Raw genomic sequence first — 16,970 nt, 5'->3', positions numbered from 1 at the left:
ATAATGGTAAAATCTCTTTCCTGATCATTTAGGGAAAGTTATTTTATCATTTACTTCCTTAGATGTTTTAGATTTAAGCAAGAAATAGCCAGATAAACCATGCTATTTATTTGGAATAATTAAATTTCAATCTATATATCAAATAAAACAATGATTGAACTCTAAAAATTTACAAAAATCAAGCCTTTTAACTGGAAATGAAAAAATAAACTTCAAGTTTAAAATTATATTTAATAGGATGAGTTTTGCATTAGTTCTGAAATGTGAGTTTTAGTTTGGAGATGGTGTTTCTTAGTCATTTAGAATTTCTGCTGGTTCTTTAGAGTGGCAATTTCAGAAAATCCTAAATTTGTTGCCAGCTGTCTGAGCACCACAGGGACATGTGCAGCCAGTGATCCAGCTTTGCATATGTAAGCTATCAGGCTGTGCTTCAGCCCTTACTTTTATTTAGCTTGGACAAGCTGGCTGCTGGCTTGTTAAACTAAAGCTTGTGATGAAAGTCAAAAATAAAAAAAAATATTATATCAACATGTAAAAAGAAAAAAACCCAAGGTAATGATTGGTTCATTAATGAGAGAAAGTGGCAAAAAGGTGACAAGCAATAGGGAGAAAGCAGAACTGCTTAACTCATTTTTTGCATCCGTCTTTACACAAAACAAAAAAACAAAAAACAGTCCAACCTATCAAAAACAGTACCATAAAAAACAGATTAGGAATACAAGCAGGGGTGGGATTCAAATTTTTTAACAACCGGTTCTGTGGGCGTGGCTAGGTAGGCATGGTCATGTGACTGGGTGGGCATGGCTTTTTTGCAGCATCCGCCCCCCAATTTTTTTGTATCCTGGGCCTCAGTGAAGCCTCCTGGGGGGGGGGTGTTTTGCTCCCAGAAAGTTTCCCTGGGGCCCAGGAAGGCAAAAAATGGAGCATGGGGGGGCATGCAACACCCCCTGTGCTCCATTTTTGGGCCTCCTGGGCCTCAGGGAAGCCTTCCAGGGAGGTGTTTTTGCTCCCAGAAGTCCTAACCCCCTCCGAGCATCCCTTTTTGCCTCCTGGGCCTCAGGGAAGCTTCCTGGGCAAAGCAGTAAGACAGCGAGGGGAATCCTGGCACAGCTGATCATCAGAACATTTGAGTTGCTATAGAAAAGGGGGATGGGAGAGCGAACTTTGCTGCTGCCTTAAGGAGCTGGTATCTCAGTCAAAACAAGGCACATTCCACCAAAACCTCCAAGGCTATCTCTGTGGGAACCCACAGTGGCTGAAGGGAGGGACTTTTACAACCTGCAAAATTGCTTTCTTGGGGAATGTGACTGATGACACATATTGGAGGGAGAGGGAAACAGGATCAAAGGCAAAACACAAATTAACTGAGGCCAGAGTTGGCTCCACCTGGTTTGTGCCGGCATGAAGCTCCTAATAAATAACTGGATTTCTTTTGAAGCTTCGCTTGAGACTCATGATTTAATTAGGGTATCTGTCAGAACCCTGACACCAATACAGTTCTAGGCTCAGAATCACAGGGACAGAATCAAGATCATGTGAAGTGTTAATAACACTTTACAATGCCTTGGTAAGATTGCACTTGGAATACTGCATCCAGTTTGGGTTGCCATGATGTAAAAAAGATGTTGAGACTCTAGAAAAAGAACAGAGAGGAGCAACAAAGATATTAGGGGACTGGAAGCTAAAACATATAAAGAACAATTGGGTATGTCTAGTTTAATGAAAAGAAGGACTAGGGGTGACATAATAGCAGTGCTCCAACATTTTAGGGGTTGCCACAAAGAAGAGGGAATCAAGTTATACTCCAAAGCACCTGAAGGCAGAACAAGAAGCAATGGATGGAAATTAATCCAGGAGATGGAGTAATAAATCATAAATTTTTTGAATGCACAGAAATGGATAGACTCACCATGGATTTGAATAACAAAGAGGACTCAGAATACTATACAATTTGGAATAATTGGTACCAATGGATAGATACAAAACATGAAAGATATCGGTTAAAAATAGAAAAAATATATTTTGTATACTTGTATGATCAATGAGAATCTTTTGAAATGGATGGACATTTGGAATGTATAAATACAGCCAAGATTTTGTACTGTCAAGAAAACGATGGCGAAATGTACCAACATACTTTTCTTTTATAGATATATTTGTATATATTTTAATATGTTAATTTTCAATAAAGGTTTTTCTTTAATTAAAAAAAAGGAAATTAATCCAGGAGAAAAGCAAATTAGAACTAAAGAGAAATTTCATGCTAGAACAATTAATCAGTGAACCAACTTGCCTCCAGAAGTTCTGAATGTTCCAATACTGGAAGTTTTTAAGAAGGGATTGGATAACCATTTGTCTGAAAGGTAGACTGGGAACATGTTTTGATCCTGCTTTAAGTGTAGAAGCCCTACCAGAATTTGTTCCAGACTATGCTCTCTGTGCAAAGGCGGAGACTATAAAATTCTGCATTGTTTTTGGTGTCTTTTCTATTTCTTCTAACCGAATAACTCCTTTAAATTTCTTTTTCTAAATAAAGAAGCCCTGTTCAAACTTGAAACTCCCTCAAATTTGCTTGTGATTTCCTGGAGTTGTGACCCAGAGCTTGAAAATTTTATCTTAAAATTGGGTTGGCTTTGAAGCTGTTGAAATAAAAAAAAAATCATTTTATAAGACATAATTGTGCTAACCAAAATTTGTTGGAGGTTTTAGGAATCCATTCTTTTTTCAGAAGAAAGGGCTACCCTTATTCATACTTCTGTTCATCTGTTTTATAACTTGCACAAATGACAAAACACAGATGTGCAGTATGAACCGGTTAAAGCTCAGTATTGTTCGGAAAGCCTTGTGCTCTTCAATGGGACTATTCACAAATGAAGTAGTTTCAAAGCTCACAATTCTCTAATTTTAGGAATATACAATAGATGTATTTTTCCGACAAAGCTGGAAAGATGAAAGGCTGAAGTTCAAAGGACCAATGCAAGTACTCCGACTGAATAATTTAATGGCTAGCAAAATATGGACACCAGATACATTTTTCCACAATGGAAAGAAATCAGTCGCTCACAACATAACTATGCCTAACAAACTTTTGCGGATTACAGAAGATGGGACGCTGCTTTACACAATGAGGTAAGAGAAAGGGATGTAGTATTTTATTTATGAAAAAAAAAACAAAAAAAAACCTCTACATATTTTTCAAGATAAGTGTTTTTTTGTTTTTGTTTTTGTTATTTTGCTTTAATGAGTTATACATTTTCCAAGATTTACATTAGATAGTAAAATATGTACATCCTTAAAGGAATCAGTAGAATGTAGCTGTTTTAAGCAATTTTTCTTTTAATTTGTACTTGTCTTTTCATTTTCTCTTTGAGCTTACTACATTCATTGGGATAGAAGCAAAAACACCATATTTTATTTTAACAAATTTGGAGATTAGTCTCCTGTTACAACTCAACCTTATGGAGTGGCAGTTTGCATAATGTAAACAATTATGTTTTATTAACCTATTATTTGTAAATGGAAAGTAGGACTTTGTTTCACTATATTGATTTCAAGGGGGAAAATGATATATTTTGTGCTCCTTTTATAATCAAGTAAAATACATGTTGGATGGAACAAGGATAGGGGACATTTCCGGTTCTTGGCCAATTTCAAACAAAGTCCCTATTGTGGAATAGAATAAAGGAATATATTGTGTAACTGTGAGACTTGGAAATTAGATGAAGTTTGATTTAAGAATGTTAATATAAACACTCTATAAAAATGTATTCTTTGTGCTCAAATAGTGGAAAAAATGGGACAATTGGGGGGCATAAAACAACCCTGGCATAAATCTATCTTAGCATATTATGCATCACAGAGAAATACTTTTGAATTACACATTGCAATTACCAGTTTTCAGAAATGGGACCTGATGTCGATACTGGAATAAGTGTTTGCTATTTAGGGCAAAAAGTAGCATAAACTTTGAGGTGTTTTTTTTTAGTGAATTCTTGTATAGAACAAAAAAAAAAAATGGGCTTTTAAACCAAGTGAAATTTTTTTGGTTAACCTTGCTCCACACAATCATTTCATACGGTTTGTTAACCAAGAATGCACTAAAATATTCTATTACCATTTTCATCAAAGCCACGTTATATTCTAAATCTGTTCTAATGCTTTTGGCCTGTTTGCAGACTTACAGTGAGAGCAGAATGCCCAATGCATTTAGAAGACTTTCCCATGGATGCACATGCTTGCCCATTAAAATTTGGAAGTTGTAAGTTGACTTTGATAATTATTTTCTAGCTTTTCCCTTTCTGTGGGCCATTGGCCAGTTAGACAGGGCCTTGGCTTACAGCCAAGGTTAAGTAATAACTAGCAGTCAGAATGGGTTTGTTAAGAACAGATCATGCCAGACCAATCATTTCATTCTTCAACATAGTGACTAAATTAGTAGACCAGCAAAATACTGTGGACATAATATATTTAGATTTCAGCAAGGCATTTGACAAAGTAGACTACAACCTACTTCTTAGTAAGCTAGAAAAAAGTGGAATAGATAGCACCACCACTAGATGAACTTGCAACTGGCTGGCAAACCATATTCAACGAGTAGTCCTTAATGGGTCTAAGTCTACATGGAGGGAAGTAAGCAGTGGGGTGCCACAAGGTTCCGTCTTAGGCCCAGTACTCTTCAATATCTACATTGACGACTTAGATGAGGGAATAGAAGGGGAACTTACTACATTTGCAGATGATACTAAGCTGGCAGGAATAGCTAACATCCAAGAAGATAGGCTTAAGATCCAGATGGATCTTGACAGACTAGAACACTGGGCCGTATCTAACAAAATGAAATTCAATGTAGAGAAAAGTAAAGTCCTCCACTTAGGCAAGAATAACCAAAAGTACACATATAGACTGGGTGAAACCAGGCTCAATAGCAGTAACTGTGAGAGGGATCTTGGAGTCTTAGTGGACAACCAGCTAAATATGAGCCAGCAGTGGGCAGCAGCAGCCAAAAAGCTAATGCAATCCTAAATTGTATTAACAGAGGGATACAATCAAGATCAAGGGAAGTACTAATACCACTCTATAAAGCCTTAGTAAAACCACACCAAGAGTACTGCATCCAGTATTGGTCACCACATTATAAAAAAGATGTTGAGACGAGCAACCAGGATGATTAGGGGACTGGAGGCAGGAATGGTTGCAGAAACTGGGCTTGGCTAGTCTAGTAAAGAGAAGGACCAGGGGAGACATGATAGCGGTCTTCCAATATTTGAGGGGCTGCCACAGAGAGGAAGGGGTCAATCTATTTTCTAAAGCATCTGTAGGCCAGACAAGGAATAATGGATGGAAACTGAACCAGGAGAGATTTAACCGGGAATAAGGAGAAACTTTCTGAAGTGAGAACTATCAACCAATGGAATACCTTGCCCTCAAAAGTTGTGGGAGTGCCATCACTTGAGACTTTCAAGAAGAGATTGGACTGCCATTTGTCAGAAATAGTGTAGGGTCTCCCATTTGGGCTAGATGACCTACAAGGTCCCTTCCAACTCTGATTACCTATTATCTGCTATGATACTTTCCAGTTATTGCAGCTTTTTGCAGATAGCTACATGGGTAAACATAATACAATATTTAACTTGGGCATGAAGAAACTTGAGGAGGACACTGTGATCCCTCAATTCTGCTTATCTGTCGTTACATCTTATTGCAGAAATAATATCTTTAGTGACTTTATTAATGCATAAATAAAATATAGGATTTACTTCCAAGATTGATTGACTGTCAATCTGTAGGCTATCTCAATTGTTTTCTGACATTCTGAACTGTAGATCAGAAATAGAGACAAACATGATATTTTAAATAGCAACAATGGAGGGGAAAAAAAGCATTTGTCCAAACTGACATGGACAGGGATATTAAAGAAACTTTGGAAATGTTTTTTTTTTTTTTTAAACCAACTAGATGCTTACACGAAATCTGAGGTAATATATGAATGGACCCATACCCCTGCACATTCTGTTGTTGTTGATAAAGGTAGCTCTCGGCTGAATCAATATGATCTCATGGGACAAACAGTGGATTCCGGAATTGTGCAATCCAGCACAGGTGGGTACAAAACCCCAGAGCTGCTATATGTCCATTGCTTGTACCACAGCACAGTTTTATCTCAAAAATATGATGTCTTAGATGAGTATGACATTCTATTAAAGCCCCATCTTTCAGTTGTTTTTTTTAAAACAAACAATTCCTAATTTGTGCTGCATTCTAAAAATTGTGTATGTCCCACTGAACGTATTTTATTTAAATGTATCTTAGTTTTGCAGTGCCCCTGAGAAACAAAACAATTGGCTGTACTCAATGTTCTCGCTAGGTTCAGATCTCATTAAACCTAGGAAAGAAAACTGTAAGAATCTTCCACCTTTCATCCAGGTTCATTACGTCTTGCACAGCTTGATATCCTCTATGAACAGTAAAGCTCAACACATGTTGCTTATAGCTACACAAACTGGATTTTTCAAGGCAATCAATTAGTTTATTTTCTTGTAACGCAAAAAAGGAAGAGTCTGAAAAGAAAAACATATTGAGACTGTTGTAATAGGCAAGATGCTGCTCAGGGTGAATATTCAGCAATATAAACTTAATCAATGCCCCTTCCCTCAAAACAAAACAAAACATAAGCTTCTCAAGGAACATGTCTTAATCCTTTGAAGGTACAAAAATATGTGAGACATTGGCATGGTATGGACATGGACCTTGAAACATGGTAATGTCTAGAATATAGATCAATATGAATATCTAATAAACTGATCCTTGGAAGCTTGGAAGTTTCTACAAAACTTTTTTTTGTTCCTATTCTACAAAGGAATATTATTCTATTTTACTACAGTAAAACTGTACAGCCACTATAGTAAGCCCAAACCATCCTTATATGTACATAACATTTTCTTTCATCAGTCATGAATGAAAAGGCAACCAAAAACTTCACAATTGCTTAGACCTGCAATCTACATCTTCAAAAAATGAACAAATAAAATTCCCTCAGAGAAACAGAAATTAAAAACTACTTTACATAATCACCCCTCCCCCCCAAAGTAATCCAAATGGAAAGATCCTTGTTAGCATTCCAGCCTTATTTCACAGCATTTTATACATATTGTCAAATATGAGGCAACTCGGGAGGTGTGTGTGTAATTGCAAAGGTATCAAAACAAAATTAATATCATAGCCTAAAAGACATTAATCATGGTTATTTATGGTTAATAACAAGTTCTGCATTAAGTTGGCACTGATTAGTAACAGAAAGCATTCACTAAAACCACTAGAAGCACTGTTATTAGAAAGGGAACAATTTCAATAATTACATTTAAAACATGATTATGGTGTTCAGTTGTAGTAGTGATAGTAGTGGTAATAACAGTACAAAATAAAGAAAAATGAAATTAAGTTGTAAAACAGGAAAGAAAAATGGGTAAAAGGAAAACTATGTCTATAGATACTGACACATAATTGAAATTTATTTATTTATGAATTTAGTGCAGTGGATTTCAGGAAATTTAAGACTCTGAATCGATACCTTAGCTCTAGTTTAGTCGGTTTGCAGAATATGGTTGTCTAAAAGACTTCCAATACTTTATAGTTATTAGGATTACAATTTAATGATTTTGTGAATGGAATGCAAACAAAAAATACAATAGTTGTGTGCTATAATTGTATTATTCATGGTTCTCTTGTATATTGCTGAACTGAAGCAATTTGTAGAACTAACCTCAAAATATAATGAAAATTGCTTAAATACTTGGGTAGTTAATGTTTTATAAAGTCAGCTAACAAATTTTATATGGTAAAAATGAAATTGTAAGTAGAACAGTCTGAATCAAATTTCTCAGAACTTTACAAAATGAAAACTAGTGCACTTTAATGGGATTTGCTCCATTGTGCAGTGAAAGCTGGACAAACACTATCCATCAAACATCATTGAAATGAATGAAAACTGAGCAGGAGTACACTTATTTAAATGGATATTTTTCTCATTTCGCTAGTGAGACCACTTTTGTGATAGGAGTTTGGCAGTACAGTTTTTGAAATCATGATAAAATGGCTATGTTGCACTTTCTCTATTGTATGGATTTAGAAGTAAGGGTTCCTAAGGCTGGATATAAGAACCTGTTTGTAGTTTGCTTATCTGAAGACCTTGAGGTGTCTATTTCAGAATGCTCTTACCTAACTCATACTTCATGAGTTGACAAAAATGTATGGATGGGGAATTGGAATGAGATTAGGATTATGGCAATGATGATGTTATGGCACTAGCTGGGTAACAAAAGGTCTACAAGCAAATAATCAAGTTCAAAGAGTACCATGGACTCTTTAGGATTATGCTCAAACATTATAAGCAAATGTTAGCAAATGATAACTTTCCAATCCAGCAAATATCAAACAAAACTTAATGTTCCAGCACTATATTTGCATTAGCCCAACACTGAAATAATTAAGATTTTGGACTGAGCCAAGGTAGATTCATATCCAGGTTTTTCTTCAACATAGAGTTCACTAGATGATTGTATTTCACAAGACTGTACTGGGTATAAAAAGAGAGGAGACCATTATATTCATTGCAAAATTCACAAAGAAGGATGGGCTAAACAATTATCATTGTCAGCATCAAAAGAATGATGATGACATCATTCTTGTTGTTCATCCAAGACAACAGTGCCTGATCTTGAATAGAACCAGACTGAAATTAGATTTTTCAAATCCCCACGACTATTTCATATGTCAGTTCTAATTTTGGAAGAAGACTTATTTGATTTCAACCTTCTCACTTCTTTTTTCAGCTAACATTTGTTTTGCTTTGCTTCTGTTTTGTCAGTACTGAATGTAATGCCATATTACTAGTACCCTAAGGAATTTGATCTTTTCAAGATATTAATTTAAACTAAAAGTCATAGAAGATAAAAATAAAAATGAGATGCTTGTTTAATTTTTTGAAAACACTCATTTTACAAAAGCCATTAAATAGTGAACAGCCACCACCAATGTTTAATAACTGAATACTTTCCCTTGATTTACAAAACAAACAAACAAAAACAAGAAATCTAAAAGTGGCACAGTGAGGAGAAAGAGAATGGGATCAAAAGTAGCTGTAGATTAATTGCCTCTCATTAAATGAAGTCAGCCCATTCATTCTTCCTGCAGATTGTTCTATGCCAAGCTCTGTAAGCATTCAATTATAAAACTAATGCATTAGATAGTCTGATCATCATTAGGGCTGCACAAAACCATTCAAAGAGGAGCTCTGCAAAGAAAGCTAGCTAATCCTTTAAAACCATTGCTTGAAGCATCAAAAAGTCATCGTCTGTTATAGGTCATCCCAGCTAGTTTATGGCCTTTTCTTGACCAAAACAAAGGGATGTCATTTGGACTGATTGAAGATTTGCAATATCAACATGCATTGCCCAGGAATGATGCTTCCACACTTCAAGAAGCCAACTCAGATGATGGCTTAGTACAATGTCCTCCTAAATCATTTTGTATAAGCCTAGTGAGCATAACAACATAATCTTAATTTTTTTCATTCTTTCTGGATATAAAAAAAGAATCTTATTTTTATGTTACAGGCCATCATACCACATGTGTGGCTTTCAGGCCTACATATAACAACAGGAACTGTGGTTGAATCTCCAGGCACCTCCAAAAATAGTTACTAGGTTGACAGTTTAAGTGAAAGGAGAATAATCATGTGAACAGTATGACTCCTTAATTAGCTGCAAATGATATGAAATCCAAGTGCTGGGTTTTATCCACACATTTTCATAGTGCAGTTCTCAACATGTCATTCAAGGACCAACTAGTTCCTTTAATTCACAAAAGGCTCACCATCCCTACTGCTACAAGGAAGATGAGCTGTGTACATCCTGATGACTAGCAAGTAGACAAAGAAGCCATGAAAAAAGAACAGATATTGGAGAAGTATTCTTTACCTCTAAATGTCACAATTGGCGAATGTAGTGAGTAGCAAACTATATTATTGAGGTCAAATAAATCACAAGCAGAAGAAAGGAGAGAAAATCCTGAGTCACTAGCAAAATCCATTGAACTGAGGGAAAAGATTACTATTATTTATTAAATTTATTTGCCACCCATCTTGTCAGAGGCGACTATGTTGTGTCTGCAACTAAGAATATTTTAGAATCAAGGTAAGGAGTTGTGTGAATATCAAGGGGGAGGGGAGGGGCTCTTTCTATTTTTTGCAGAATACTAACTCTTCCTTCTAAAAGACTAGAATGTGGAATCATTCTTGATGTTCAAGGTTAGTACTTGTGGAAATATATAATAATTTAATGGGACAAAGGTACACTAATTTCTGAATTACTGTATTTCTGATGGAAGACTTCCAAGGAATTCTTCCTCCCCTCTCCCTTATTTATATTCTAAGAAATGTCACTTTTTTTCTTTTGCATCCAGGGGAATACGTTGTGATGACCGTCTATTTCCATTTGAAGAGAAAAATAGGATATTTTGTCATTCAAACATACCTGCCATGCATAATGACAGTAATTCTATCCCAGGTATCTTTCTGGCTTAACAGAGAATCAGTTCCAGCAAGAACTGTGTTTGGTGAGTGTCTTGCATTACATAAATATGTTTGAATTGTTCAAAAGCATTAATGCATGTAACATTAATACTCTTTAATTAAAATATCACACTTAAGATGCCATGGCAGCAGTATTTTGTCTCAGTGAGGCATTTTGTAATGCAAAAGTGAGATAATTTGTCTTGGTGAAGTGATGCATTTGCTTCATTGGGGTATTTGGACCTGCTGGGCAAGGCTTTCGAATGAAGGAAGAAATCTGTCTTGCATTGCAATAGGGAAGTGGGTGGTATATGCATGCAAGAGAGCAAGAAACTTTGTAAAAGCAGGCAATGATTGTAAGCTTTGTACACTATCAATAACACTAAAGCATAATGTGACTGGTTTGTTTGTTGTTGAACTAATTACTGCCATTTTGCATTAGTATTTTGTATGAACAAAACACTAATGCATGGAATTAAATCAATAAACTATGATTTTAAAATTCTGATTCAACATTCATTGATTTATTAGATAATTTGAAATTCAGTTCAATTAATAAAAGTTTGGTGAGTTTTTAAAAACATTTTTATTGATAAAGTGAATGCTAAGCAAATTTCTTGCATGAGTATGTTTCATATCTGGAATATTGAGGCAGATAGGTGAGCTTTTGGCGATGGGAGAAGACTTTGAACTGGTCTTTCCTACTTGGTTTCTTCAGATAGTCATATGCTAAGTTGTTTAGGGATTTAAAGGCCAACATGAACTCTTTAAAATGTCTGGTAGACAAATAGTGTCCAATCAAATCTTTAAAACAGGCATCATATAATCCATATATTGGTAAACCAACTGCAATTTCTAGATCTTTTTCAAAGATAGACTCCCCAAAAGGGTACTGCAAGTGACTAAGGTGTGGCTAACCATCACTAATTCCAATCAACCCAAGAAAAGCTGAGGTTGATATATTAGCTGAAGTTAGGTAAGTGCATTCCACATATTATCTGTCAACTGCAAATTTAGTGTCAGATGGACATCAGGTAGAACATCCAAAGTGTGAACCTGGGTTTTCTGGACAAACTCATTACCATTCAATGCAGGCTTCATTTCAGTCCCAAAGTTTAACTTTCTTGTTACCAAAATGGCTTCTAGGACTGTTTGAAATTAATTTTGGCTTGTCTGAATGATTCCTGGTGAAATCTGTGTGTCAACCTAACTTAGTCAATGAATACCTCATTACAGGAATAGCTGATTTACATTTGAGAAAAGTTCCAGCCCAAATCTGAGTATGGCATGATCCTACCTATTGTTTGCATTGATATGTTATACATCACAGCCCTTGGTTTCCTAAAAGTGTTACATATAGGCTTTGGGTGCCAAAATTCACCCCTCACTAATTTGGAGTTCATTCAATTCTTCTCTCCCTTAACTATCCATTATGTTGTATTGGATTAATTGGGTTTTCTATGTGAACTTTTGTCCATTTTGAAGTTGGGGTGAAGATGATTTTTCGCCCCTATAAGTATGCTTCAAATATTTTGTGTAAGCACCTGAAACTAGAGAGATAGAAAGTAAAGTTTGATCAAATAGCTTACAATTATTAGAATGGTTGGACCCATCCCCATTATATAACTGAATTAAAATAATTTAAAATCCTTCCTCTGAGTAGAATTGTAAAGTTGGGGGTAGTGGTAGTAGCAATAGTAACAGTCTGAGCCATTTCAGAACAGAATTGATGGAAAATGAAAAATCAGATTATTTTCTATAAATAATGCATCTGAATATGGGTAGTGCAAGATATTTTCGATTGCAGTAAGTTTTGGCTAACAAATGTCACAGTGAAAATATACTCTAGCAGATATTTAATACATGAGATGTGTGCAGTTGTCAAGGTAACTGGTGGGCAGTGATTTAAGGCAACGGTAGAAAGATGCAGATTTTTTACTCTTAGTAAAAGCTCAGTGGTTAGTTAAAACTATTCTACAGCAGGTAAGGAACAGTGCTTTAGAATATGCAAAATATATTGTCACAATGGCATCTTTCCTCATTTCTAACTCAATCAATATTAATAGCTAGCTTTTGAATCTGAGCTGAACAGTTGCAAAAACCAGCTGGAAAATTCAAGATAGGTTTCAGAAATGAGCTAGTGAACAGAAAATACCTTCCATCTCTCTTTTAGATTATCAGAGCAAATCACATTGTAACTTTAATTCATCTCAAACAATTGGTTTTCTGCCAAACCAAACCCATCTAAGAGATATAAACAAAATGACACACCATCAGTGATAAATAAGTAGTAAAGTAAAACCTTAATACAGTCCCAAATTTTGAGTGCAGTATGAACACTTGTCACTGGTAGACTATCTCACCCTGTCCGATGAATTGTCCAATTTCCCATTTCATTCACTTTTATTACCCTCTGGGTGCAATTTTAATTCACCACCCATTATTAGTTTTCAGACAGAATGGAAAATATGTCATAGGAAGATCATTGCAAATTAATCTAAGATGAGAACAAACAACTTGCTCTTCTGTTTGAGCCACAACTACCACAGTCCCTTAATATACACCTGATTATCTAGGACTAGTGAGAGTCTGCCTCTACTCTAAGTTCTGAATCTTCATGTCTACATACATTTACCCAGGAAAAATCACCAAATGAAAAATTAGAATCTAGTGTGAACCCATATTCATTTGCAGACTACAACTTTCAGTATCTATTGCTTTCTATCAGTGAATTTGATCTGAATTATCTCAATTTCCCCAGCCTTATTAAAATAGCATTTTGGAATCAGAAAGATTTGTTTTATTATTGATTGGAATATTTGATTGAATTTACAATATATTCCAGGTTTCTTCTGACATAATAATTTAGTTACTTTTAGCAGGCTCAGGAAAACAAAGAGAGCCAGTTTGGTTAAGGTTGGATAAGGCATCAGGCTAGAAACTAGAAAATCATGAGTACTATGCCTGCCTTGGGCCAGTCATTTTTTTTTGGCCCTAAGAAGGAAGCAATGACAAACCACTTCTAAAAAAGTTTGTCAAGAAAATGGCAGAGATCTTCAAGGACAAGAAAAACCTTTACCTTGAAGTGAAGGTAGCAACAAAATGGAAAATTTGGAAATATTGTTGTTTTGGTTTATTTCAGGTGTGACAACTGTGCTAACAATGACCACCTTGAGTATTAGCGCACGGAATTCTCTTCCCAAGGTAGCTTATGCTACTGCTATGGATTGGTTCATAGCCGTGTGCTATGCATTTGTCTTCTCAGCTTTGATCGAATTTGCCACAGTGAACTACTTTACAAAGAGAGGTTATGCATGGGATGGCAAGAGTGTAGTTCCTGTAAAGGTAATAAAACAGATCTTCATATTTTATTTTATTAAAATATTTTATTTGTATTTGAAATGGTTGCTTCATATGCTATGTACAACATGTAGCGAGTAAGGAAGATGACAGAAAAAAAAACCTGTTGCTTCGTCAAAAGAGGCCAAAGGATTTTCTAAATCCAGAATGCTCCAATAACATTCAGAAGCAGCTCAGATACCTCCTAATTCCCTGAACTGTAAGAACAAAGAGGTACAGCATAATCAGCTTTTCAAAATGCTGTTACTATAGCAATCTCAATAGAAGTAGTTTCAATCTTCCTATGGAGTTGATTTCATGGTCTGATGTACCTAGTGTGTTTTACAAGTACAAACCTGCTAAACAAATGATCATACAACATTACATGATTATATTAATAGTAACCTACTGAAAAAAGTTTTCAGACTTGCAATATACAAGTTTATTTAAAAGTAAATCTATTGAAGTTTCAAACCATTGGCTTAGATATTTGTCTGTACCAAATTACTTTCAACTGTATTTTCACAATCACAAGGAAAGAAATATCAATGACTTTTAAAATAATCCAAAAGATAAAATTTCACTTTAGATATTAAGAAGCAAGGAATTTATTAATGCATTAGTTCATTAAATAATTAAAATCATATTAAATCTATATGGACATTTCATATAGTTTCAGGCTGTTTTCCAGATTGCTGTTAAGGACAAAATCACACATGCATGCTATTTACTCAGGGATTATCAGACAACTGCTGATATATGTGAAACAGCTATCACTCATCAGAATCCTCAAAAAGAATTTTCATACCACCCACTTATTACCATCTAAAAATAAGATTTTTCAATAGAGAAAATCAGGACATTCAGCAGCAAGTTGTTGAGTGATGATTCATCATGCCATAGGACATGAAGTGATGTATATGCATGTGTGATTCAGACTCTTGAATTTGGAAAAAAAATAATTGCAAAAAGGTGGAATTCTGACAACACGGGCAAGAAATAAGCTAGGCCTGGCTATTTCACACATACAGTAGCACTACCTGAATCTGACAATACTTGATAGAACCTAGAGCATAGGAGGTCTGATTTCCCCATCACATCCTCTTCAGAAGAAGCCTTTGAAGTGAGACTATTCTTTGGCTTCTAAAATGATCTCAACAGAAGTGTCGAGGCATCTGTCAATCACTCATGGTAGGCCAAGTCAAGAAATAAGCATAAGCAGGGATTACAAGAAAGATCTTCATTGTAGCAAGATAGAATAACAGAATCTTTAAAGCCTATCCAAATTTATCTGTCCTTTCTCACACTAAACAAAACCTAGGTAGGATCATTTGAGGTTTCTTCCTTATACTTTCCTTTTTCTCAGGATGGAATATCGCTCTCCCCACCCCCACTCTGAATTGCTCATTCTTTCTCAATTTTTACTATACATTCCTTTCACAGAGTTTGTCAGCACAGTCTGTGAGTCTGACAGATCAGAAGTTAAATTTTACAAAACAAAGTTTAACCTTGGCTATCCAGTCCTATTTCTGCCAAGAAATTATGACCAAATTCAAGATGTCACCATAGATCAATTTTGCCCTTCCAAAAAGACCACTCCAGTCCCCAGATCAATGAAAGAAGTGAATTATATCTTGGATAACCAGCTGTCCAATAATGATCTCAATAACATATTGTTTCATTCATTGGGGATTATTTATAAGAATTAAGATGAAGTGACAAAGTTTTAGGGTCCTTTTGCCATATGTAGGATTATAATGATATTGGAAGATTTTTTAAAAATAATAATAATCAGAAGGAACTTGGAAGCCAGTGCTGAACAATATCAGTTAATCGAAGTATACTTGACCTTAAATAAATAATTTTTGGATCATGCTCTGCAAACGGATTAATTTGTTTATTTTTCTTATTAGATGAAAATAGGCTGCACCTTTTATCCAAAAGATTTTTAAAGGATTTATTCTGTCCATGTATTATTTCTTAACTTCAAAATATATCACATTAATACAATTAAAATAAAAAATAAAATCAGCCATGAATATAGCTAACAATTAAAAGCTTGTTGAAAGAGATTTGTTTAGACGAGACTTTCATAAATATCTATTGATTTAATATTTAATTTCATCAGTTCCAGAGATAAATGTTAATACAGGGGGAAAAACTACAAGCCATCTGAAAAAAATACATCACTAGGAACTCCAAAAACAAATACACAACCAGTTAGGGTCCATCTTTGCCGGCAGCACAAAGAACTTCCATGAGTACAGAATCACTACCAAAGGTGTTTTCTGACAGGTTCAAGCATAATACCAGAAGCAAAAATGATTTGCTTCTGTCCAGAAGTAGAAGAAAAACAACTATGCAGAAAGTATGTTTTGGGCGGGTGGGGGGAGTTGGAAGGGGCAAGTTCTTTTTTTAAAGAAATTGCCTATGCTGCTTACAGTGTTTGGTTATGTTTGCCCCAATACATAAATATTGAAAATATATATTTCTCTCTCTCTCTCTCTCTCTCTCTCTCTCTCCCTCCCTCAAAATAGAAATCAGTATCTAAATATTTGATGCCTTCTTTTTGTGCTAGTCAAGCTGCATTCTGGATAAGGGTCCTCCTGTCACATATTTGGCATGCTACTCCTAACTCTTTTTTTAAATATAATTTTTATTAAAAGAAAATTTGGCATAAGATTGAAAAAATCTATGGAAAAATAAAATGAAAAGTAGAAATATGAAGTGTGAAAGAATAAAAGCAAAAACACAACAACAACAAAATAAATATTTGTAAAGAAATGATTTATAATCTTTGCAGCAGCAGTTACAATCATAGTAACTACCATTTTCACTCTCCCAATGTATATGTCAAGATTCCCTTCTTTTCATAAACAAAACTTTTGAATCAAGAAATCCTGAAATCATTAATTCATTTTTACCCATTCTCAAAAAAATATCCATAAAGGTTCAAATCTTTTAAAAACCAATAGTTCTTCCTTTTTTAATCAAACAAGGCAGTTTCTGCAAGCTCTTCGTGATCCATTCCTCCATTAATTCCATATTTCTTCATTCTTTCATC

General features: G+C 35.0%; 1 protein-coding gene across 7 annotated transcripts in view; it reads left to right on the top strand.

Moving 5' to 3' along the window:
• GABRA1 (gamma-aminobutyric acid type A receptor subunit alpha1) overlaps positions 1–16,970 on the top strand; it is a 39,559-nt gene that overhangs the window by 19,050 nt on the left and 3,539 nt on the right. For all 7 annotated transcript variants that reach the window (XM_087955495.1, XM_087955499.1, XM_087955498.1 and 4 more), the window contains 5 exons: positions 2,909–3,129; positions 4,176–4,258; positions 5,956–6,099; positions 10,459–10,611; positions 13,710–13,912. In XM_087955495.1, the coding sequence (XP_087811621.1) occupies positions 2,909–3,129; positions 4,176–4,258; positions 5,956–6,099; positions 10,459–10,611; positions 13,710–13,912 (804 nt within the window). The remainder of the gene's footprint in view (positions 1–2,908; positions 3,130–4,175; positions 4,259–5,955; positions 6,100–10,458; positions 10,612–13,709; positions 13,913–16,970) is intronic.

The sequence above is a fragment of the Notechis scutatus genome, chromosome 2, assembly GCF_049901735.1.
Source record: "Notechis scutatus isolate UNSWTSFEM ecotype Mainland chromosome 2, rNotScu1.2, whole genome shotgun sequence".
Lineage (NCBI taxonomy): Eukaryota > Metazoa > Chordata > Lepidosauria > Squamata > Elapidae > Notechis > Notechis scutatus.
The sequence above is the reverse complement of the archived record's forward strand: the minus strand, read 5'-3'. Positions and strand labels throughout refer to the sequence as shown.